Source organism: Mya arenaria, chromosome 3 (assembly GCF_026914265.1).
Source record: "Mya arenaria isolate MELC-2E11 chromosome 3, ASM2691426v1".
Lineage (NCBI taxonomy): Eukaryota > Metazoa > Mollusca > Bivalvia > Myida > Myidae > Mya > Mya arenaria.
Window position 1 is genome coordinate 376,762 of NC_069124.1, and position 25,306 is coordinate 402,067.

At 34.7% G+C, this 25,306-nt stretch overlaps 1 protein-coding gene across 2 annotated transcripts; it reads left to right on the forward strand.

Annotated features, from left to right (window-relative positions):
- Nucleotides 1-4,504: 4,504 nt before the first annotated feature.
- LOC128227805 (beta-1,3-galactosyl-O-glycosyl-glycoprotein beta-1,6-N-acetylglucosaminyltransferase 3-like) lies at nucleotides 4,505-12,045 on the forward strand. 2 transcript variants are annotated; one of them, XM_052938670.1, is made up of 3 exons: nucleotides 4,505-5,072; nucleotides 6,837-7,975; nucleotides 11,326-12,045. In XM_052938670.1, the coding sequence occupies exons 2-3, from the start codon at nucleotides 6,856-6,858 to the stop codon at nucleotides 11,613-11,615; spliced, it is 1,410 nt and encodes a 469-aa protein (XP_052794630.1). In that variant the 5' UTR covers nucleotides 4,505-5,072; nucleotides 6,837-6,855; the 3' UTR covers nucleotides 11,616-12,045. The 2 variants fall into 2 exon arrangements, with proteins under 2 accessions (XP_052794630.1, XP_052794629.1); XM_052938669.1 differs by having other exon boundaries at nucleotides 11,330-12,045.
- Nucleotides 12,046-25,306: the final 13,261 nt, after the last annotated feature.

Sequence of the window (25,306 nt, forward strand, 5' to 3'; positions counted from 1 at the left end):
CGTTTATACACGATTTCAAGAGCTATGTAGGAAGAGGGTCTAATTCACAATATTTATGCGAAAAGCTACAGAAACTAGCTCAGTAGCAATAAGTTTAAATATAAACCCGGTTTAATGGCACTGGGTAAACGCAAAAGACATAGAACATAAAATCACAAACAAGAAACATGGAAGAACAGCACAAAACTCTACAAGCAGCACAGTACATACAAAATATAAATAAAAAACTAGGTATGTTTATCAAGGATTGTTAGGTACCGCCTTGGAACGGTCAGTAAAATGTAAATTTACTTGGGGTTTAAACCAGTTTAATTGCACAAACCTCACTCTTATCCTAAGAATCCTAAATTAAGATAAAACGCAAAAGGTAAATCATATCAAAGTATGCATTAACTTGAGGAAACTTGTACAATAAAACAAATAATAACAAACTTATAGGTAAACATCAAGTACTGATATGATTAGAGATCCCAACTCTATCTGCAGACGGAGAAATACAATTCAGAGCACCTAATGCAAAAACTTTTCAAAGATACGATGCAGTCATTGTTTGAAACTATAAACATCACACACAGTCTACCCTATAAAATAAAAGGTTTAAAATGTGTGATCATAGAGTTTCATAATATAAAGCATCATTGTACTAAAACAAGACTTGTAAGCTGACTGTTGATCAAGCTTTTTCACCTCCTCCGCTATTGCTAGAATAAAATTATCCATTCGCGCAGTAGCACGTTAATCTGTGCGTCGATCTTCGAGGTACTGATTCACTCTGATACTGAGATGAAATATTCGTTCTGATTGTTTCTATTTCATCTATAAAGAAATCGCTGAACTTCTGTGCTAGTACTTCTGGTTTCGTACCCGATGGAAGTGCAACTTTGCTTGGGCCATTCAATAGATGTTTCGTCATTTTGAACAAACTTTTTTGTTCCGTTCACTTGATTCCACTTTCTCTGAGTAATAATCAATTCTTGCCTTTTCAACATTTTGTTAACGATTGCGCATTGGTTACTATACATTAAATGGACTACTGTAGAGATGCCCCGTACCCCAAAAGGAAGTAAATGAGTTTTTTTATTATACGTAACAATTTCAGACCGCTTCTTCTAATGTGACAATCACAATCCCTTGGTTATCAAAGTCAAATTATACCCCATCTAAAAAACACCCGACAAAGTGAAGCAAAATGTTTCCATTCTTTCTGCATTTTGTAAACACACGTCTTGTAGAACGGATTAACTAAAATGATAACAGTAAACCCGGTATTCGTATAATAAAATTGTGTCATTCTGTCTGTATTTTGTAAGCAAATCGCCTTCGCCTTACGGACGATAGCTTGAAACCCCGTATTTGCATCGTTCTGCCAATGTACTGTCATCGGGCAACAGTGCAGCAAGTAACCGTGCGGAGGGAAACAGCTCAAGTTGTTGCATGCTGTAGTTATTATGTATTATATAGATAATTAAACGAGTGTGATACAATAATTGAAACCTTGATTCGCAATCTTACGTTATTTCGTGGGGTTCGGTCTTGAATAATTGAACTTCTGAAATGAACAATGTACTTATTATTTACCTTTTGTAACAACATCTGAGCAATGCTATTGACAGGTCAGCAACACACCCCATTGTCTCTCTGTTTTATAACAGAACGACCAGCAGCTTCTGTGCCTAGGATTTTGATAGCGTTGGAAGTCATTTTGGCGCAAGGTATGCATGCTAAGCTTTCTTTGCGTATAGGTAATGGTGCTCTTACAACAGCCCAGACTATAATAAAAACTGGAAAAGCAAACGTAAGGATGAAGTTTGCTATTATAAAAATGATAGCTTGGTGCCTTGGTTTGAGTGCACCCACTATTAACTTTAAATGAATTCAGTTGCATTTACTGGATCTCTGAAAAATAACATCAACAGTACGAATTATATAACGAACATAATTTACTTATTATAAAATCAACCTAAAGTGGTCATAACCGTCACATTTGTTCACTTTGCATGAAGTACGAACGTCTTTCAGATAAAAGAACAACACAATAGCTTACGTAACCTATCCTTTTGTGTTGACTTTGAACCAGTAGACATTCTAATGTCTGGCAGGGTTTATGTCCGTGCCGTCAATCTGTGTAATGATTTCAATAACTAAAGGACAATTATCGTTGGAAAGCGGTTTACATAGACTGTGAATCACCAATAGTCACTCCACCAAAGAGGATTATGAACCGTTTGGTTCTCTGAGACTAACCCCCAAATTTAACCATATGAGTTGTCTTTTTCTGCAATATGGAGATTGTCGCTTCAAAGAGCGACAGGCAGTAATGTCTGCCGTTACCTAGTATCAAATTCATCACATTTGTCACAAATGACGTTATGGGTAACGCTGGTATTTGGATTAAATTACAATGGGCTGATGTTTATTTGATTGGCATGCAGGAATATACTATCATTGATTTGTTTGGCATTAATATTTTCTGCAAACACACCTTGATGAAGTGGACACTTTCGTGGTCTTAAAAAGAGATAACGGGACGTTGTTTTGCATTGAATGGACAAAATTCTAGTCAAATAGGGTCACACAGTGATCATGGACAGGGCATAAAACGTCCTTTTTTGCTCTGAATAGTCAGCATTTTTATCACAAGAGGGTTTATCAGGGGGTTATTTGCTACCGAATAGGCTTGGTAATGCAGACATAATGATATTATTTTGACACCATATTCACTTTTTAATAAACCCATTCGTGACAAATTGGACACTGAATAGGCTTCCCTGTAACCAAAATGAATGTAAGTCCGGACTAAATGGCATTTTATAGAGCCGAGGTAACGATGTCACACTATGATATATCTTAGCACTTGTATGCACTTATATTGCTTGTATAGAGCCCCTTCAGTGTTAAATACATACGGGATGAGCTTAAGGTAGCCGCAATATACTTTTCTAAGCATATGGTTGTTTTTGGTATAATTATTTCAGGTAATATTTGGAGTTGCATGGGTCTAAAAAGTTTTTTTGATAGCTTAGTAACAAATTCGTAAGATTGCTGAAAAATTATCACCCTGCTGTACCAGAATATCATATCGTATTCTATTCCTCAATCTATTCATAAATAATGCCGTAAATATATTCATAACACACAACCTATTCAATGAATAATAGTATCTAGTACAGGTTAATAATCTCTGCCCACAAGAAAAGTTCTAGAACAAAATCTTATCCTGACTAAGCAAATTTCATCTATCGTCCAACCATTTTTGGTTAGGACGAAAGAAGGTTATGACTTACCTGTAAGATCTGCGCTCTGAGAGTAATTTACACCAACACGGGTATAAAATGCCCACTCTCGCGCACCCACTCCAAAAGTCATTCTGGTTATCTTACAGTTTTGTCTTCTGGTCGTGTTTCGGATTGAGAGACATAACCTGGTACCTCTCAATAAAAATTGAAAAATGGATATGAGCTTCGCTTCCCCAGTTGGTACGAACACCAACATCAATAACGAAACCAATCCGTAACAATCGTTCAAATGTATTTTGAAATATGTGTCGTTGTAATACGTAATACGAACTTCCCGGAAATTCAATTTGCAGATTTACTGATATTTTTTTTACCCCACCCACGCCTCAAAATTTGTCAACAAACTAGCGTGGTCCTTATCATTACCTGAAAATCGACATGTTTTCAAGCAAAACACAATGATCTCTTACAGTAAGATGACTAAATATCCATGTATCATGAAACACACGCTAAAACTAGTTTTATATCCAACGATTATCCCCATATTTTGCACATTTCGACCTTTCATATTTCCATACAATAAAAGGCGGAGTTGTTATTTGGTTATGTATTCATGTCCCGCTTAAAATAAAATAATTTTTGATATTTTTTGGAATATAGATGCAATGATAAAACTTTATTGAATAATGTTCATAAATTCTTTGCACTAAAAAGAGCGAATAATAAACTATAACACTGCATATCAGATAATTTTTTCTCAACAAACCGGAAATAGAAAATGAACAGCTACGTCATCTGCTATTATATATATATAATTTGCATGAGGGTCGTCCCACGGGTTACGGTTAAAAAAAACGAAAAGTGGGAAATTGCGAAAATTAATTGAAATACTAATAAAACTCCAAAATAAAACATAAAATTAACATATTATTTGTTTATATCAGTGTAATATCGTTTTTTATTTTGCTTGTGATCATATAAAACTATTTTTTCACTCGTGGCTTCGATATTTATTATTCAAAAGAATGAATTGAGCTCGAACAACTGTTTTTACTCATCCAAATCACACTTGATAAGGCTTATTTAAATAGTTTTAATCTTCGACCTTTATGTTACTTAAAACTAGACGTCATATTTTCAATACCAAAGAAAGAGCTGAAGTTACATGAAATTTGATACTTTAGGTAAAAGTATCAAATATCATTTGTGTTTTTTCATTTTTGTATTTTAGAAAATGCACCATATACTTACGAGAAAAAATTCGAATACCGTATCATTACGCTATACATGTGGTTATGTTATAAGATCGTTTGAGAAAAAGTATCAATCATTGTACCGCATGCATGGATAAACTTAATATAACAGTATACCATTGGTGGATATTCGTTGACAATACATTTAGATACCTCATATATGTATGATTTTTGATAACGATTTGGGTTCTGTAACGAGTTTTTAGATTAAAAAACAAAAATAAACTTATTTCAGTGAATGGATATGAAACGGACCTGGACAATACCTAATTGTTCTCAAGCTTTGATTTTGTGTTTTACAACCATACACGTGATAGCATATTGTTTAAAGCGATTCATAGCCAAAAGGATATACGAAATTCAAAGTCCTTTTTATGAGACTATGCATACGAAACAAAACAAGGATGTCAAAGGGAACTTACTGAGTGATTTGCTAGTCTTTGTTCTTAACTGACAATTTGTATATCTTTGCAGGTCTGAATAATTGAAAGTAAAATCAAATATAAAAGCATTTGTAATGAAACAAGAATAAAAGCAAGAACAGGCTGTGATAGTATACATCGAGTTATATAACTCTTTTCAGGTAATAATTATTTTAAGTACATTTGTTTTAAGAAAGCGTTATTATAATAAATTTTTTTATATAAACAGATTGTACATTTTAAGAAGGCGTTTAGTTGATACTTAAGAGCCTATAAATCGAATCACGTAACTATTCAGACGTGCGTCTTTAAGACATACATTACTTTACCTTTGTAAACACAAGTTATTGTGTCAGTCATGAGAAAAATGAGAACAAAACACAGATGACATTAGAAAGTTGTCGCGTTCATAAACAAGAAAATTATTCAAATTTGGGATGACATATCTCCGATATTATTATCGGCATGCATGTACGATATATGCATATTTTTAATGCAAAATAGTTCAAAAATAATAAGAAGACCAACACAACAATAACAAACTAAGTTAAATTAATCTGTCAAAAAAATTATGTCTAAGCTGCGACCAAAGTAGTATTGAATAAGCGTTTATAAAAAAAACATCCCAACTGGAGGAAATGAACAACAAATGTTATTCAAATTTTAATATACGTGACAGGCAGTACAATTGCATGTATATCAAACTTTATTTCTCTACAAGATGACTAGACTCTTTTGACCGGTTTCTTTCCAAAAAAAAGTGACAGTAATGCACACATGATACATCTTTATCTTACACTATATATATATATATATATATTAATGTTTGTACTTCTAAATGCGACAGCAATGATCAACGTATATATATGTCGCATTTAGAAGTACAAACATTAATACATATCAGCATTGCAGAGTATTGAAACGTTATGTAAGGAGTTAACTATAATATTCATAAGGAGATGCCACTTATGTTACATCGGGCCTATCAACTTAGCAAATTTAGCTGGCGACAGCTTCACTTGAAATTTAATGGCAGGTGTCCTATTCGAAAGTGCCTATTTATTATTACATGCCTTATTTATTTTAAATGACACGTGACAGTGAATCAAAGCATGGTACTACCATCTCCGACCAGTTGCTACATTCCGCATTGATAGATTTTGAAGCTGAATGTTTATGAACGGCTAAACTTGCTGGATCTACTTGATCTACTTTTTAGTGTACAATTTCTGTCTTTTCGCTTGCAAACCATGATCATGGGCCATAGTTGCGTAAATTCAACAGCCTACCTGCAACAATATATTCTATGAAAAACATGTTTAAAAGTTCAAAATTTATTCCGTTTTATTTCTGTACGCAATTTTATGCGGTATATTTGTATTTAATTTAATAGTCATGGAACGTTCGTTTATTAAACGGAAAAATGCATGAGTTGCGGTATATTCAATGAAACATAAATGTCATTGCTACAGACAACAGTTAATCATTGGCGTCCTATCCGACAGGCTGCTGACTTAACACAGCCTAACTTCGAGGCCGCTTACTTCAGATATCATAACATATGGGACGCTATTTTCAGCCGCTTCCTTCCAGCCGCTAACCCGCTAGGCATTGGACAAAAATGTCCACGTGAAAACGTCTCCTGAGAAAAACAAAGATTGTTTTTGTCTTTAACAGTTCTAACCTCTAAACACCGCGTAAAGAAGAACTGATATATTAAAGCTCTTGTTTTATTGATTTTGTGCAGTCTCTGAAGTATAATAAATTCGAATGTAAATGATTTAGGTTTGCATCAATTGGATGGTAGGTTCAAGAAATTGCAAGTGTGCCTTTTGCAACCGCTTAACACAAAAAAATCAATAAAAGATTGAATGATTTATAGAAATAAAAAAAGTTGTTTCCAAGTCGCTTTCTTGTTGTTGCAGACTGCATACGGGGTCGGATATGAGGTGGACGTGGTCTCGGCTACCTACCCTGGCTGTGGTGCTGCTTGTATGTGTGGTGCTGCGCATGTCCATCCGTTTGTCAACCGACCACCAGCCGGCCTCCATGTTAAACCAGAGGTGGTTTGAAAGTCTCCGTCACTTGTCCGCGAATACAACTCGTACAGATCGACAAACTGCGAAAGACATTGTAAATGGTAGAAAATTTCCTAAAGTACTCCGTACAGCTGGGCGACGAGTATTTGAAGTTAATTGTGAAGCTGTCCTAAGGGGAGATCTTGAAGAGATTACAAAAGGCAGGGAACTTATGGAGAAAGACGGGTTTGTGCGTGGAAGCAATATATCAGAGACTTCATATATCAAACTAACGATGGACTGTGAAAAGTTCAAAGATGACCAAGGTTACAGAAGCTATATTCTCTCAGCGGAAGAGGAGAGGTTTCCAGTGGCATACAGCATATTGCTTTACAAAGAGGTAGAACAAGCAGAACGGCTAATGCGTGCACTCTACACGTCACGGAACGTGTTCTGTCTGCACGTGGACATGGATGCGCGGCCGGAGGTTCACCAGGCCGTCCAGGGCATAGCTGACTGCTTTCCAAACGTGTTTGTAGTCTCCCGGAAGGAATACGTGGTATACGCCGGCTTCACCCGCCTCCAAGCGGATATCAACTGTATGCAGGATCTCATGCAGAGAAACAATGATTGGCAATATTTTATTAACGTTCCTAGTCAGCAGTTCCCGATCAAAACGAACAAAGAGATAGTGCAAATTTTACAAATATACAACGGTTCTAATGATATAGAAGGTCTTACAGGCAATAGACGACTAGAGCATAGATTCAAATTTAGATACATTTATAAACGAGTTACAAAAAAACAAATAAAACCGAACATATATAAGACAAACTACCAGCTGGTGGATCCACCGTCAAATGTGACGATTGTCAAGGGAAGCGCATACGGCGTGTTCAGCCGGGCGTTTGTGGAATGGATGCTCCATAGCAAGGCGGCTCGAGAGCTACTGGACTGGATGCGAGACGTGCACAGCCCGGACGAGTACTACTGGGCAACTTTGCAGTACAACCAGAACCTCCAGGCTCCGGGCTCGCACTACTCAGGTCAGTAGTAGAGATATGCACGAGGGGGCCCACATGCAACCCACACACACTTCATCACCCATACTTTTACAGTTAAGTCAGTCTTGGAGCTAGCTTCATACTATTAGATCTAGCAAACATGAACATGAAATGATCCATCGGCCCGCAAAGCAAGTTATGAATTCGCTTTAGACTGACATTCAAAAGATCATGAACACGCATGCCGATGCAAAATGAGTATCAAGAGCACTTGGTCTAGTAAAGGCATGAACGTTTCTACGAAGCGGGGGCCCAGGGACATGACTGTCGCTACATAATGACTCTCTTATAGGGAATGGTCTAGTAAAATGGGGCCACACAGATGCATGCCGCTACATATTTGCTTTTTTAAGTATTTGGTCTTTTTTAGGGGCCATTAACATCCATGACCGTAAATACTGCATATCTTTCAGGAGCACGTGGTCTAGGTTAGGAGGCCCAGGGAGTAGGCATTAGTTTAGTTGAGCTGAATGGTTTGTGATTAAAAAAACACGCTGAACATGCTAGATCAACTGCTTTGTTTACAGTTTTTCACTATATTGTTTGTACTCCTACACCGGTTTTTTTGTCGGTAACGTTCTTGTATGATACTCATATTTATTCTAACATTGTTTAATGTTTAGTACATCAGTGCAACTTTCTTCCAATACATGGTGGTTGGTGTTGTAAAACACCAGAAATCAGCTGTATTTCGCGTGCCAATAGGTCAATTGACAAAAAAGAACACATAGGAAATTTATTTAGTGATCTCTAATCTAAATCCCATCAAATGCTAAACTAACAGGTCATTTTTTTCAAGATGTTGCATGAACTCAATTAAAAGTCGAGCATTTCCGGCAAATAAGACTTTTTAAATTAACAACTCCACGTAAACGCAGTTTTTGTCGATATAATTGTACGATTTGAAAATCTTCGCTTTTAAGTAAACTTTAGCTTAATGTAGAATCAACTTGTGTTGTTTTACATTATGTCATGTCAGCATACTATAAATATGCACCACGTTATCGAAGCGTTTATAATTAGAATAACATACTACGGTTTACCCATGCCATTGTGGCAATCTATTTCACCAAGGACATCACAAAAATGAGCATGATGAAAACTACTTTGTAGACACCTACATAATGCAGGAAATGTACGTACAACGACATAACAAGGCTAACTAAACTCGAAAAACTTGATGTCACATGGTATGTTCGTGTCAATTATCTCTTTTGACTTCATAACATTTCAATTTAAACACATTCTAGTAAATATTGCTTTTATCTCACCATTCAATATGTCCATATGTTTTAATCCACTCAAAACGCTTGACAATATCACAATCTTTCGAAAAACGTAAATGGTAATGACAGGACAACGAACTTTTTCTATTGCCCAAAGATACAAATATGTTTCTTTAAAAGGAATGAGTACATTTTGTGATCAAAGTTCGAAAAATCCGAAACACGAGTATGTTGAAATGAACGAAGTATAATTTAACGGTAGAAGGTTATCTTTAAATATGTATCATTCCCATCTAAGATCGTCGTTATGATTCTAAGTACGCTAAGTCTCGATATATAGCACGATTTGTCGTTACAACGAATTCCAAGGCATATCATTTTGTCATTTGGTCGGCGACGGCCCCTATATGTTTTCATACTATATGAAGAGAATGCATTTTTAAAAAAAGATTCAAATTCGAACATTCAAACTCATTTTGCCACGATATTGTTGTTGTTTTTTTGTTTTGTTTTTTAAATGCATGCATATTTTGGTCTCCGGAAGTACTAGTATTTCATTGAAGAAATTCATTTAAAGAACAATGCATTAAATATTATTGTGTTGAGTGTACTTTCGTAAAAGTGCACATACTTTTATTTGTCTCGCTTGTGTATTACTTTTCCATAGTGTAAGTACTGAAAATGGTGACTTAACTTTAAATCTGTATTTTAAATTGTCAGCTTCATGATTCATTTCAAAAAGTGCTCTATCCATGCTGTGTTTCTTCTGGAACTGTCATCTATGTTTTGTCTTGTTGTTGTTTTCGTGTGTTTAATGCCATCGACAAACTTCGCGTACTTAAACACAGAACATGGCTGATGGAGCGCAGCTGATATATGAATATATATACATTTTCAAACATAATCAAGACATTAAGACAAATACAACTCGTCACGTTAATGCAACAACTCAATGACCGCTTCCATTTCTTAATGCAGTTAAATTGTTTTTGCACTTGGGTGTTAAGTAGTAAATCAATTTAAACTTTATGACATTTTACGAACAACAATGAAATCTAATAGATAACTAAGATAACTAAGCAATGATTAAGCAATTATTAAGTTGAGTTTACTCTTCCGCACAGTGGTCACAAATTGGTTCAGAGAGAGCAATATTTGATAAGCACATAGAGACCTGATTTTCTATCTTCTGTGCCCTGTGTGTAGTAGTACGTTGCCTTGTCACTTTTGGTATCGAACAGCAGAGGAAAGCGGAAGGGCACATTCTGCTTTAGTGGTTCAGCCAGTAGATAAACAGTTCGGAACTCCGAGGCCGTTTTTCGTCGAAAACAACCTCGGATATTCGGACGGTTACAATGTTAGAAATATATGCGGTTAAACTACCCTGCAAGTAGATTGCGTAGTAATTTCAATCAGTAGTTAAACTTTATGACTTTACTCTTTGGAATCTTAATTGTTTATGCAAGTATACCCCTCACTGGCAACTTAAACTTAATTATACAAAATATATGTCATAACACTACTCTTTAAATTTTAGGAAGTAATTATATATCAGCATACATACGAGGTTGTTTTCGATGAAAAATGGTCGAGGAATTCCGAATGCAGATAAACGTAGATAATCTTTAATATTATATAGTATATAGTTATATAGGAATCACCTTGTTCTGTCCGTCTGTCGGCCCGTTGAGGAAAAGTGCTTTGGAAAATAAAATGATTTCGTGTTTGATATTTTAAAGGTATTGCCCTTTCATTTTTTACACTTCCTTACAAAACTCTATATGTTTTAATATATGGATAGGCGACTGCCCCAATTTAAAAAAGTCAAATTTCCATGAAATCATTTTTGCGTTACCTGTTGTTGTTTTTTTGAAAAACGTAAACGATGTTAGCCGATTTTCGTAATGTATGTGACTTATATTTGCTTTCTTTTATAAAACAACAGTGCGCATCATTATAAAATAACTATTCAGTAATATTTATTAAGCACACACGTGGCACCTGCTCAACAATCGAACTGGTAGGGGAGATCACTGTGTTCTCAGTTAGTTTCGATTATTTAAGTTTATTCGAAAACAGAATCAATTTCAAATACCTCTGTTCCAGGTAGGCCTGATGATAAGCCTTGGTTGGCTGTACATGCAGCTTGGGGCGGAGTGGACCCGTGTAAAGGCAAATATGTGCGAGGCGTGTGCGTGTTTGGGCTCGGGGACCTCGCGGCGCTCGTGCACAAGAGACACTTGTTCGTCAACAAGTTTCATTTGGAGTACCAGCCGCTTGCGCTCGAGTGCCTGGAGGAGTGGCTTCACAATCGGACTGCGGAACCAGCCCACCAACCGCTCAACCTTACATACTACCGCAAACTACCATTTATCAACACCGGCCGCGCATCTTGATTTTCCCTGTTTGTATGTATGGAATATCAAATAATATATATATATAATAGCGATAACTACACTTGTTCTGTAGTTCAGTATGGGGAAGATTATCTCCCATGGCATAATAATGTCTGTAGCTTTTCGCATAAATATTCTTGTTTGTAATAATCTCATCTATACCCAAGAATATTTACACTTGTTGTTGTATATGATCCGGTGAAATGTTCATCACTACCAAGATCTTTGTGAATACTAAAAAATGTAAAAGTTGGTAAATACCTTTTCGTTTTGCTTTTGCAAATTATATAGTATTGTTTTTATTCTAGCAATAATATACGCAAAATTCTCCACTTTGTAATGACCTTTAAAGCAAATCATTGATTGATTTTTTTTTTCAATTTTCAGATATATTTTAGTCAATGATGTAAATAGCTTTATGATATTTTAATGTTAATTTGTGGACAACTATTAAACATATTTACACTTAGTCTACGGTAAGTCGTTAATGAAAATGACGATCTAGTCGCCAATATCCTTACACCTAAATTGCCTTTTTTACTGAAGATGTAACTAATTAATTAATTAAATGTTATACCTGAGATAATAGTTTTTTTACAGCCACTATTCTGCAGTATGATTATTACATACCCTTCATCATATAACCATCGAAGCTCCTTCCAAAATCACAGTTAATCATACAATCGGAGTTTGAGTGTATGTGTTAGGCCAGTGAATCTTGCATAACAATAGAAACGATATTGGCAATTCTATAGTGTCACATGTACTACATTGCAGTAGATTAGCCAATCAGCAAGATCGATTTGGCACGAACAAATATTTGTCCCGGTAAAACACCAGAAAACACGAATATAACATGTATACTAAGATTATTTTTTATACGGGAAATTGCAAAATGCACAGATATAATGGAACCCTGGTTAGAGCTAACCCGGTTATTTAACGTGCACCAGTGTATAGCAATGTCACACGGGACCACCATTTAACGTCCATCAAGCAAGACGATTAGTATTTGTTTATTAGTGCGGCGGGGAAAAGAACCTGCGACCCAAAGGGTGTTACCACCACACCAAGGATCTTCAATTTTATTGGATATTTAAACATTTATTAAATACCTTAAAGCATCACTTGATAATGACAATCAACCAATCAGCCTTTTGTTGAAATGCGTTTGTAACGGTTTGGAAATCGTTGCTTCCAAAGACAATATTTAAGCATATAACAACATATGGTGAAGGAATCCAGCCGTCAGTATTTTAGTTTAAACACTGCTGATAATTTCACACACTTTATTTTGTATTAAAATAATCTGTAAGAAACCCACATTTTACAAACCATAAGCGAGTCACTTTAACCTATACAATACACTCATACCAGGATGAGCCTTTTTTGAAAATTAATAGTACGTGCACCAAAACAGCCAACACCTTCACATACCTGCACAAATAAAGAACATGAAAAAAGTGGTTAGCATTCTCTCTAACGTATATTCCTCATACATCGTGCGGAATTAACTTCGCTATTGCACAAGAGGAACCCGGGGGGATGGGGGAGGGGATGCACCTCGCGGGGTATCCCTTCCCTAATATTGTCTAAGTTTACTTTTTATTTCAACATATAAGGAAAAGAATAATAAAAAACAATTTAGGCACCATTTTGGGATGGAAATTAGGAAGAGACAAAGTCAAAAGGTTACGGTGCCTGAGTTACACTCTCTCTATTGTCAAATCCTGGATCCGCCCTGAATTGTTAAGTCATTTTTTTTATCTCAGAGTTTATGAAGTTTTGCCTGCGGCCGTTCATGGACTACATTATTCGCGTTTCCAATTACAGCTTAAATAATAATATACTACTGTTTTAAACAGCTTAAATGATCTGTGTTTAAAGGCTCACACCTACAAAGAAGAAGAGTTTAAAAACAAGACCAAGTGTGATACAAGATCCAGGTGAATTGTTCCAGCTCTTGGGCCCGGTCAAAGGTAGCGGTACAAGGGAAGGGCTGGAGAGGGGTGGGGGCGGGCAATTTTCCAGGATTTAACACAGTACTGTATGTGCAATATGCCCCACTACCATAAAACAAGACTGATAATAACCCTCACTCCAAACAAACCCCCAAGCCCCGACTGTTTTACTTCATTTCAATGATCGCCCGTACCCGGAACTGATCGGATGCGTGTCGAAATTATGCTTGGCGATTGAATTAGTGAGACATATAAACTTAAAAGGGTTCTTATTTAAACTGTGAAAAATAAAATAAGTAATACTCTTGTTAATACTAAGATGAGAACACATATATCTCAATTCCAAAAGGCAATTCTTATAAACTTATCGATCAAAAGGCATTTTTAACTAACTATAAACAAATGCTGTATAAAAGAAAAAAAAAAACAAGATGAGTTTTAACATTGCGTACATGTGTTTAATTATTAATACTTGAATGTGACTTCGAACCGGTTAAACACAAGTATGTTACAGTAATCAAAACTATCTGCTGTAAAATGGTCGTAAAGACTGTTTAACAAACAGTTAACCAAGAGCAAATCTCGACTTTAGTCTGTTTAAATTGATATGAAGAAAAAAACGCATTTGAACATTTTGACGTTCAAATGTGACAGACCTTGATGAACATGCATTATTGCAGCCCTGTATAATATTGTACATTATTGCATGGCTGTCAAAGAATGTAACGTTCTGAAATCATGAAAATTGCTCGGAAGATGTCTAATCGTTATTACATGCATTATGAAGGGTACTACATTCTGAGGTCTGTAAAATAGCTCGGAATATTTCTAGTTGTTATTACATGCATTATGGAAATAAACGTTCTTAGGTCTGGAAAATAGCCCGGAAGATTTCTAGTCGTTATTATTTGCATTGTGAAGGGTATAACGTTCTCAGGTCTGGAAAAATGCCCGGAATTATTTAAGTTATACTTGTATGCATTCTAGAGTTATAACAGTCTGAGGTCTAGGAAATAGCCCGCAATAATTTTATTCGTAATTGCATGTATTATTTAGGATATTACGTTCTGAGGTCTGGAAAATAGCCCCCAATAATTTTAGTCGTATTTGTATGTTTATTAAGTGTATTACTGCGATTTGAAAATAGCCCGGAAATTTTTTGATCCTTCTTGTCTGTGTTATTTTATGTATTACGTTCTGAGCACTTGAAAGTAGCCCGGAAAAACAATATTGTTTGCCAACAGTTGGCAAAGAAAATCATGCAGGAAGAAATTCAGAAACAGAAAACATGGTGGTAATTGTACTTTTAGTACATAAAAATACAATCAGTCACTGTTGGCTGCATTTGGGCAATAGCCAAATTCAAACCTGTCTTGCATTATTCTTAGTGTCTTGCAGTGAACAGTGTTAGGGACTGAAGGATCAAAGGTCGAATGACTATTACTTACCTTACACAATGTATGAGGCCTTTAAATGTAACAACTAGACAGAACTATATATAACATAAAAATATTCTACTCGCATTTGTACATTTTGGCTGAAAGCTATTCTACCCACCCAGGCATCAACGTCACAGTTAGGTAAAAGTTTTGCATATTAATCACATTATAATCAATTTCGCTTCAAATATTTCATTTATATGCAATTACAAGTTAGATAAACGTTCTGAACTATTTAATTCATCAAGTACAATTACTCAGGCTATCATATATGCAAATTTTCTCCCTTTGTTTTTTAATATACAAATTATCTTTAAGCTTTGGTATTTAAGCACATACCGGGTATACGTCAATAGCTCATCACTTAACTGATGTATTGCATTGAAAATTGATACAATCAAGTAAGGTAACTATTTCCTTCATATAATGCAAATGATGGCCCTTTGTTAACTGACAAACATATTCTGGTTAAGGTTTTGTATGTAAGCCCATTAAAGTCAATATTTCAGTAACTACTTCATACATTGCTTCAATACTGACGACAACTGTTCTCAACTGTACAAGTTGATACTTAGCTTATTAGGTTATGATAACTGTGTCTAGCTGATAATGCAAAATATGGCCCATTATTATTTGACTTACCGGTAAAATTTTGGTTACGCTGTGGCATGACAAGTAAGCCAATATAGGTCAATTATTCAGCAACTTGAAATTATTCGCGGTTCTTAATTATTATATTTGTTTGCACTAAAAATCGGTTCTTGTTAACGGGAATATTGTTCTCGTGCACAATTTTCCGTTCACGAGACTTAGGTTCAGTATATAAGGCTTGTGCGGGGCGTATTCGTCACTTGAGGTTTATTGGTAGCATTCAACAGGTGTATTTTCCCACCCGACCCTCGTTGCTTATAACTATTTAAAGATTCACTGAAAGCAATTTATTTATGTCTTTGGTGTTGTTTCAGGTACACGAAGATGTTAAAACGCCAACAGCTATAAACTGATCTTGCTTATCTATCGGTCTTGAAATGTTTGGTTGTTTGGCAATTAATCACACAACTGGAGATATATTGAACAATAGGCTTGTTTAACATGAACATTGTTCAAACTCCTGACGTAGTCCTGGCCATGCATGTTGTACCACAGAAATTTGAATATATCTTGATTATCATTTGTCCACAAATAATTGCATCCACTTTATTTGTTGGTACATATTGTTACATGATTTACAGAAAATAAAAACCTGGTATTCATACTGCATCTAAATTTCAGGCTGCTCTGTTTTTTGTCAATGGTTAAAAATATCAGGGTTTCAAAACTGGATTGTCATGTGAAAAGTGTCAAGTAAGGATATTTCTATTTCCAAGCTTCGAGGTGAAACTCAGCGTGTTATGAATTGAATGGCTCTCATAATTCAGCATTCATTTTGTTAGTGAAAATATTATTCCGGTACTCTTGAAATTTTCTCAAAGCTTTATCATTTATATATTCCTGCTAAATCTCAATAAAATAAGTATGTCTGAAACATTTGTCTTCATACTGTTAGAAAAACTGTTGAATTTAGTAAAGAATGAGGATATGAAAGATATGTGCGATGACTCGAACAATGTTGAAAACATAACTAAGCTCTGAATAATCAGCCCATAGATTCACAATGGCCTCCTTTGATCAAAACTGTCTTTGCACAAGTTGAAACTTAAAGAAGTAAATCAACTTGACGAAAATGATTAATGGCAATCGTAACATAATTTATTGTATCAGGCATTTGTAATCAGGATGAGAACTCCTGTGATCCATAGATCCCAAAAGTCTTCTTAAACATTGTTTTGACATTACTTGAAAAACATTGATTATGCACCTAGATAAGCATCTTAAAATTTACCTGTGCGACTGCCTGTGCGTCTGTCAGTCCTTGCCATAATTATTTATGTAGGAATCGTTTTTACTTTTTGAGGCGCATGTTAGGAACATGTTAGGAACATAATTATCATTATGGATTGCTGCATAGATAAAATATCAATATACTAGCTGTCATTTTGTCAGAGGGATTTAAAAATTAATTGACACATGTGTACATAATGACGACTTGTCATATGCAAGACTCACATATATACCTCTTACTGCATCACTCCTCCACACTAAACCTAAAACTAATGGGGAATGGCATAAGCTTAAAGTTCAAGATTGCTCTTCTTGAAAGTGGCATAGTTAATATGATCTACTGTGAACGCTCTTGTTTAAAATATCTTAATACGAATCACCTTTTAAAAGAGTAATCCTTTTCTTTTTTTGAGTCATTTTTATTGTATGTGAAATGTTAGTATGCCTCTCCCATTCATGGGGAGACGTTGTTTATGACGTGTCCGTCACACTTTGTTTCCACTCGATAGCTTAAGAACGCTTGGACCCAGAAACTTTATACTTAGTATGTCAGTCATGATCGGAAGATGACCGCTTTCGATGTTGAAATCAGTAGGTTAAGGCCATAGTGACCTTATGGCAAGTAATGGTTTCGGATCCCTGCTATTTTGTGCGGTATTCACTTTTGAAAACGGGTGTGTACACATTTCACATGCATCATTGTCTTATTTTGTTTCTAGTTGACTTCCTATTTTACGTATTAAATCAGAAGATGGTATTTTATAAATACGTAACGGTCACTATAGTTATCATTAAGCTGTTCTATTTTTTTCAATTTAAAATATATAAATCTGTTCGTATTTATGCATTTCTTTTTAGAGAATTTGTCTTGTCTAAAAAAACAGAAAAGCTCCAAAGATCGAAAATTGTTTAGCTATTTTATTTAATCTACTATATATTATTATTATTTTTCGATGAATAAATGTTTCTTTTGTCGTTCTTGATCATTTTGTCAATAAGAAATTCATTTGGGTCTTCTACCACGTAATCCCATTAAGTGTAAAAATACCGTCAGTAATTTTATTTGTACTCATAATCAAATATGAGTGAAGATTGGAAACCATTATGCTCTAATTTTAAACGACAAAACACGGACGAGACAGCAACTTAATTGTTGCGTTTCTAATTTCAATTATGTAAAATGATGTATTGTCGGTCTCCTACTAGCTGGCATTTACAGTTCTAGGCTTGTTTTCACTGCGGATTTTGCCATCTGGTTTCTAGCCCCTGTAAATGTAGCTCACAATTAGTTTGGGATAATTATAAAAATAAATTCTTTATATTAATATGATGTTGTTTTTTTTTAATATTTCTCAATTATTTGTCTGTTACCTTGTCATTTCTAACAAGTAATTTATCTTCATACATTTAAAAAAAAATGTTTGTACGATATGTTTCTTAGCAGCGTTCCGAACCACGCATTACATATTTATGATGATAATTAAGGTAAAAAAACCCCAGAGAAACGCGAGTAAAAAGATGATTAATTCTCAATATGTCTAAAAATGAAATAAATTACGCCTCCAACATTAATGACGCAACGCCATTGGTCCAGGACTGGTCACACCGCGCGGTGACCCTATATTTTTCCACATCGGGTCACCAAATTTGTATCGTACCAAAATTGCGTCTATTTTCCGATTCCGATAAATATTCCGGTGAATAAATGGAACATTTAAACATGTAAACAGGTTGTCGACGTGATATATACGTTACAGGGTTAGTAGGTGACCAGATATGGGACATAAGGGGCCCAGGAAACTATATGTGGTTGCCCAGTATATCCCTTATTGGGTCACCTACAACCCCGTAACTTATTATATCTATATTCATATATTATTTATAGCTCAATCGCCAAAGTTAACAGTGGTTTAGTATTCCATAAGGTATGATGAGAAGGGAAAAAGGATCTGTATCCATCGCATAAAACGTGGATAGAGAACACTAACTCGATATAAATTACATATGTGAATACTATTCGTATCTACATCAAGTCCGAAATGTAACTAATTAGTGGGTACACAAGGTACGTAAAATCACTATAACATTCAAGACGAAAAAAGTCACAAAATCTACATCGAATTCAAAATTTCTAGTATGTAGTAATTTAATTTGGCATATACATTGTTTAAAACCTCAAATCTCGATGGTAATGCAAGTAAGGTCTTATTGCAGATCAATCAAAAGTAAATCGTACACTTGAACACGTGTGTAGTAGAAATAACAGACATACACTTTGTCATCAAATCATAAACGAATTATTTTTTTTATGGTAAAGATGTATATGGTTAAGAACTTCTTATCTTTTTTAAGACAATTATTAACCTTGAACCGTAAATACCTTAAAACTAAAGTACATTTAGTGGAACAAGATTCGGTGATGATTATAAGAGTAATATCATAATAATACACATTCGATTAGTCCTAAATAAATAAACACACCCAATATTAGCTCAACTTGTGTCAGGTTTTCCATTTTTTTACTATTTGTGATTCAAGTTTTGTGTCTGTCATACGATTTTGCGTATGCAATTTTAAGGCGTTTTGGCTAAACTGCCATTCTTTGAGGTTTCTCAAATGAACCTGACTAAAGCTACATACCAATCATACAATAATGCAGTTATGCACATATTTGCACAGTTATCGCTGCCAAATATTTATCAAATTTATATCTTGCGTGCTCATAGGAACGCAAAATAAGCGGAAGTTGCCAAAAAAAACAACAACAGAAAATGGCATATTTTGGTTGTGAAAACAAGGAAGTGACAGGCATTAGATCGCATTAAACGTATAGTAACTTTAAATGATTCGCATCACTTAGAATTAAAACAAAATAACAATCTGAAATAGCAATCTCAATAGTTCATATAGAGATGACATCATGGATCACATCTTAGTACTAAGCATAGTGTTATAACGTACTTTTATGAGTGAAGACTGGCGCAATATGTTATTTGGTAGTAATAGTACATTAAATATATAAAACTCTTCCATGTTTCTTGTTTGTGTGTTTTTGATTTTGTGTTCTATGTCTTTGACGTTTACCCAATGCCATTAATATAGATGCAAAAAGCTACAGAAACATGCTCAGTAGCAAAAAGTTTAAACATAAACCCTCTTTAGTGGCAATGGACAAACGCCAAAGACATAGAACACAAAATCACAAACAAGAAACATAGAACAGCACAAAAACTCTACAAACAGCACAGTGCATAAATACTATATATATATAAATAATTGGTATGTTTATCAAGAATTGTTAGGTACCGCCTTGGAACGGTCAGTAAAATGTAAATTTACTGGGGGTTTAACCAGTATATGTGCACAAACCTCACTCTTATCCCAACAATTCTTAATATAGATAAAACGCCCAAAGGTAAATCTAACAAAGTATGCATTACCTTGAGGAAACTTATCAATAAAATATATAATAATAAAAAAACGAACAGGTAAACCCCAAGTACTTCAATGATTAGAGATCCCAACTCTATCTACAGACGGAGGGAAACAATTAAGAGCAGCTAATGCAAATACTTTTCAAAGATACGATGCAGTCATCGTTAGAAACCAAAAACATCACACACAGTTTGCCTTATAAAATAAAAGGTTTAAAACTGTGTGATCATAGAGTTTCATAATAAAAAGCATCATTGTACTAAAACTGGGAACAAATAACGAAAAACATTATTAAAAATAAAAGCTGCTTATATATGCTTTTCTCTCCTTCCAAATGATCTGAAAACGTAAAATATTTGAATAAAATATGTCACAAATGTTTTGCTACCGAGCTTGTTTCTGTAGTTTTAAGTATTAATATCGAATTGAACAAGTCATATTGTAAATTGAATGGAAATTTAATTAAATTGATGGGAAATGCAAATAAAAAATTTATAATCAAGGAAATATAACACGGAAAATATATAATCCACATCGATGAAGATGCAACTATAGTAATACATCCTCATGTAACAGGTCAGTTGTACAAGAGTTACTGGATCGTCTGGAATGAATGGTATCATTGTTAGTCAAACTGAGCAGCATCTGTATTGTCAACGATACTAAGACGCAATTTCGAATATGCCTTGAACCGATAAACTTAAATGCAAAAAGATGAAGACGTAATATCAAGTATGCAAGGAGCAAGATATTTCTAAACATAGGCTACTTCAACTTCATTTTGACAAAATCAGTTGGAACAATACATTAACCGCTACTCGATATATTTTATATTAATTATGGTCTCTTTGAATAAACGCAATATAAAACAATAGTACATGTATTCATTTCGCATATTTAGTTTGAGAAGCAAAAAAGGATACCAAAGTTTGCATCCTGTTAATTTTTTTTATATGAAGCAATATAAATAGAGTGCGAAACATTTTGATGAACAGAAAAGAAATACACCAATTACAGCCTTCTTTATTCAATTTCTCAAATACTCTATCATTTTTCTTTCATTCTAAAATTGTATTGCTATTTTGCTATACACTTTGGCCTGGGATATCTCGAAATATACTACGTTTTCAAGAACAATGCATACACTGAACTGTGTCTCTTATCGGTGAGCATTTTAATAGCATAGACTATTGGTAAGTCAATTCCGTTGCGAGCGACAGTTCATGTGATTTTTAATGATGCAGAATCCGAAGGCGAATAAGTATACAACGGAACAAACAGCTGAGCTATGCATACTGTAACCAAAAATATAACCAATTTTAATATGGAAATAGCCCTGTATATTAAAATGTGTATGTATAGATGAAAATATTGTTTCATTATAATGGTCTAGTAACAGATACAGATAAAGAACATACATAAATCGTTTAAAGTTGAGCTATCTATCCGATGTAGCTTTTGTGTATAAAAATATTTGAATTCATCATTTTATAAGATATTCAAACGACATCAGTCTATTATGTAGTCTAAGTATTTTACTATATGATACATATAGTTAGGAAATTGTGAAAAAAATATGTTTATATTGGAAAATGAACAACAAAAATTCATTAAAAACAAATTCCTTTAATCCCAAAGGATATGTATTACCTATTGAAAACACATATAACAAGATAAAATTATAAACGATTCGTATGTCGAAAATTAGACCGCCGCCATTTTGTTGTAACGTGACCGTCCGGCATTACAGAAGTGAAAATTCCTGATAGTCTACTAGAACGCTCTCACGCCATTTTTAGAGGATTGTTCGTGTAATTAAAGTAAGAAACGTTTTTGGGTTTTATATAAACATTTATAAAATGTATAAAATGCTTTCTTGACTAAGATAAACAATAACAATAGCCGTTTGACTTGCCAAAGTACATGCAATGTTGACCTGTTGACTGCAAAGAGTTTTAACAGGAAATCCTTGTAAATAGACTTGGGCTTTTAACTTATACACTCGGAAGTCATTACAAATACTTCCAACTCTTTTTCAAATAAATGTTATTCTAAAAAGAGGATTTCTGTATGCATTACTTATTACAGGGCTGCCACCTGATGACTTGAAGTTGGAAAAGAACAAAAGCAATGCCTGGCCAAAACTGATGTACGGTGTTCTTGTCGACTATTTGATATATGCAAAAGCATATGATGGAAAGCCATGAAATCCTTCAGGTCATTGTATGCATATAACTATGTACAAAATGGTTAGATGGGTGATATGCGGTCCATTATATGTGAGTGTGTGACTTACATAAAAGCCAAAATTTCGCCGAGTCAGCCAGGCGTCGGGCGCAAAGACTTCAACTCATGGATTGCGGTTTCTAGTGAAAATACTGTTAAGACTGGCCATTGTACGTGTCCAGCTGGCAATGCCCGATCGTGAAGTCACATATCAGCCATTATTCATGACATTACAGTGGCGTGGGCGAATGTTGTAGGTGGGGAAACGTGTACAAACAAACAGCGGACTTGGGGTAAAGGAGCTGTGCAAGCACTGTCACATGACAGATATGATGTTCGACCGACCAAGCCCGTTTCAGCTACAACCATGTACTGAGAAAACAGCAAACAAGACCAGCACAGGTACAGACTGTCCAACTCGTACAGAAAAGTTTCTGGACTATAGTGATTTACAGGACTTTGTGTAAAATTCCACAGTGGCAAATATTTGGGAGTGCAAAAGTACGTTGATCAAAATGCTACATGCACCAGAGGTAAAAAGGGACATAGATGAAGAAATCCTACACCAAGAACATTGTGAAAATGCCTCTTATCCTATTCAAGTTCCTCTGTCATGTGACAAATACCAAACATTCTATGATAAATATGTAAATATTAGTTCGGAAAAAAATAAAATGTTAGTTATATCCACCGAAAATCCGAACTTCTATGTCTGGACAGACAGTAAAAAATTGAGATCAACAAGCAGCAAAGTGAATGAATTGCCAAAGACTAAAATAACTAATTCTTATAAATCTGTGACTAATCAAATTGATCCTAGGATTAAGGTATGTTTTGCTACACGCCATGTACAGATATACGAACCAGTTACACGCGCCTGGTATGAAAGCGTGTCTGGTCACAAGGTTAGAAAATTTGGGACTTTATAAAAGGCATTCTTTCTAGAATCCGTGACTTTTACTTTAAGCACCTCCTTTTAAGACTAACAGATGAATACCAAGCAAGTCGTCTTAAAATTTCCCTTGAATACAAATCCTTGTGCCGTTAATTTCATACCATTTTGACGACTTTAGACTGAAGGAAATCTGTTGAAGAAGATCTTTAGATCTGAAAGTGGTTTTATGTATACCTTGTAATGGAAATTTCTTTGAGAAATGCACACACTTTTGTATTCTTAAGATTGTTATTTATCTGTTTAAACTTCAATATTGTAATTCATGTTATTGTATGTAAAAAATCGTTACTGTAATACATAATTATAATCATCATAAAATTAAAGGAGTAAACTCAGATGTTTGTCTTTGTAATCTTTATCAAACTTTAAAGGGACTCGCTCACTGATTTTAATTTGACACCAATAAGCTAAATTTGAAATCAAAACATAAGATATCTGACCATTAAAACGTTGAACGGGTCTCTTAAAGGGTTGACAGCATATTTATATAATTTTAGTTTTTAAATGATTGGTACATCAATAAATCTTAAAAGTTCAAAGGGCAAGGACACTAACTAAAACCGATTGGTTGAATAGCTTATTGTACAGTACTAAATGGATAGACCAAATACTTCCGCAATATACTCTTGGCATTTGCCGAACCATCTACTTGTTTTTTGCCACTGTGGGCTCATACATAAAGATATAATAGACAATATATTTTCTTATTTTGTGTACAATATTTAATTTGAAATTCATTTAACACATGCATAGTGTGATTAATGAATGAAATAGCAAAAGCAACCATTTGCCTATTGAATTTAATAGCTTAGCCATTGGACACTTACCAAGGGGTAGCATACATTTCATTTGCATACTGTATGCAATAAACAACAAATTGTATACAATAAATAATAAGCTGTATAAATAAACAACATCAACTGCTTTGCAATAAACTAAACTACATGTATACACAGATCTTTGTTTATGTCTAGTCAACAACATCATTCCTTATTAACGAATCTTTTATGTTGCACAAAGCTGCAACTACAGTTTTATCTCCATTATGGCATTTTTTTACTGTATTTAGTGTTCAACAGTTTAAAAGACTTTATTCGCATGATAGCGCGCTCCACATGAATTCTTTCAGCCGCAATCCTTCTAGAGTCGATGATCTCCTTTTCAGATAGCTGCGACCGGCCCTTCATAAATGCAGGAATATTCAGCTTGACTAGACGGCTACACATATCCTCACCTATTGCGAAACCACGATCAGTCATAACTTCATCCCCAGGCAGCAAATAGTCCAAAATTCCACAATTTTTAGTGATGAAATTGTCACTGGCCCGTCCACCATCCAATGGTGAGATGTACATTATAAATCCACTTTATATTATTACTTTTATAAGTGCTCCAAGTCTGAGCCCCTGCTTTTAATGAAAATGGTCTTTGAATAAAAAGTTCAGAACTGTTTATAATGCAGGTTGTCTTTGAAGGATGTTTGAAGAAATTTGGTAATGATCTTCGAACAGTATCTTCTCTGGGCAACCATACCACACAAAGTGACAGCTGTTTGGGGACATAATGTTGATTCATGACTTTAAAACATCGCTCATGAGTTGGTGAGACACACCGTAGGGTTAGGGTTATACTGGTCGATATCCCATTTCCAACACGGGGATTGGGTTTTGCTTTGTAGGGCGGCCATCCATAAAGTGCTTTGAACAAGCCTGAAAATAAAGATTTATTTACACCTTAAGGTGGAACGCGACTATGATTTTTTTTTCGAGTTACTGTCTGAAAATTGGTATACGA

Excerpts from the sequence above, each read along its gene's own strand:
- LOC128227805 (XM_052938669.1), top strand. The coding sequence starts at position 6,856 with ATGAGGTGGACGTGGTCTCGGCTACCTACCCTGGCTGTGGTGCTGCTT. Across the intron at positions 7,976-11,329 it reads TCCGGGCTCGCACTACTCAG|GCCTGATGATAAGCCTTGGT; the intron begins GTCAGTAGTAGA and ends TGTTCCAGGTAG.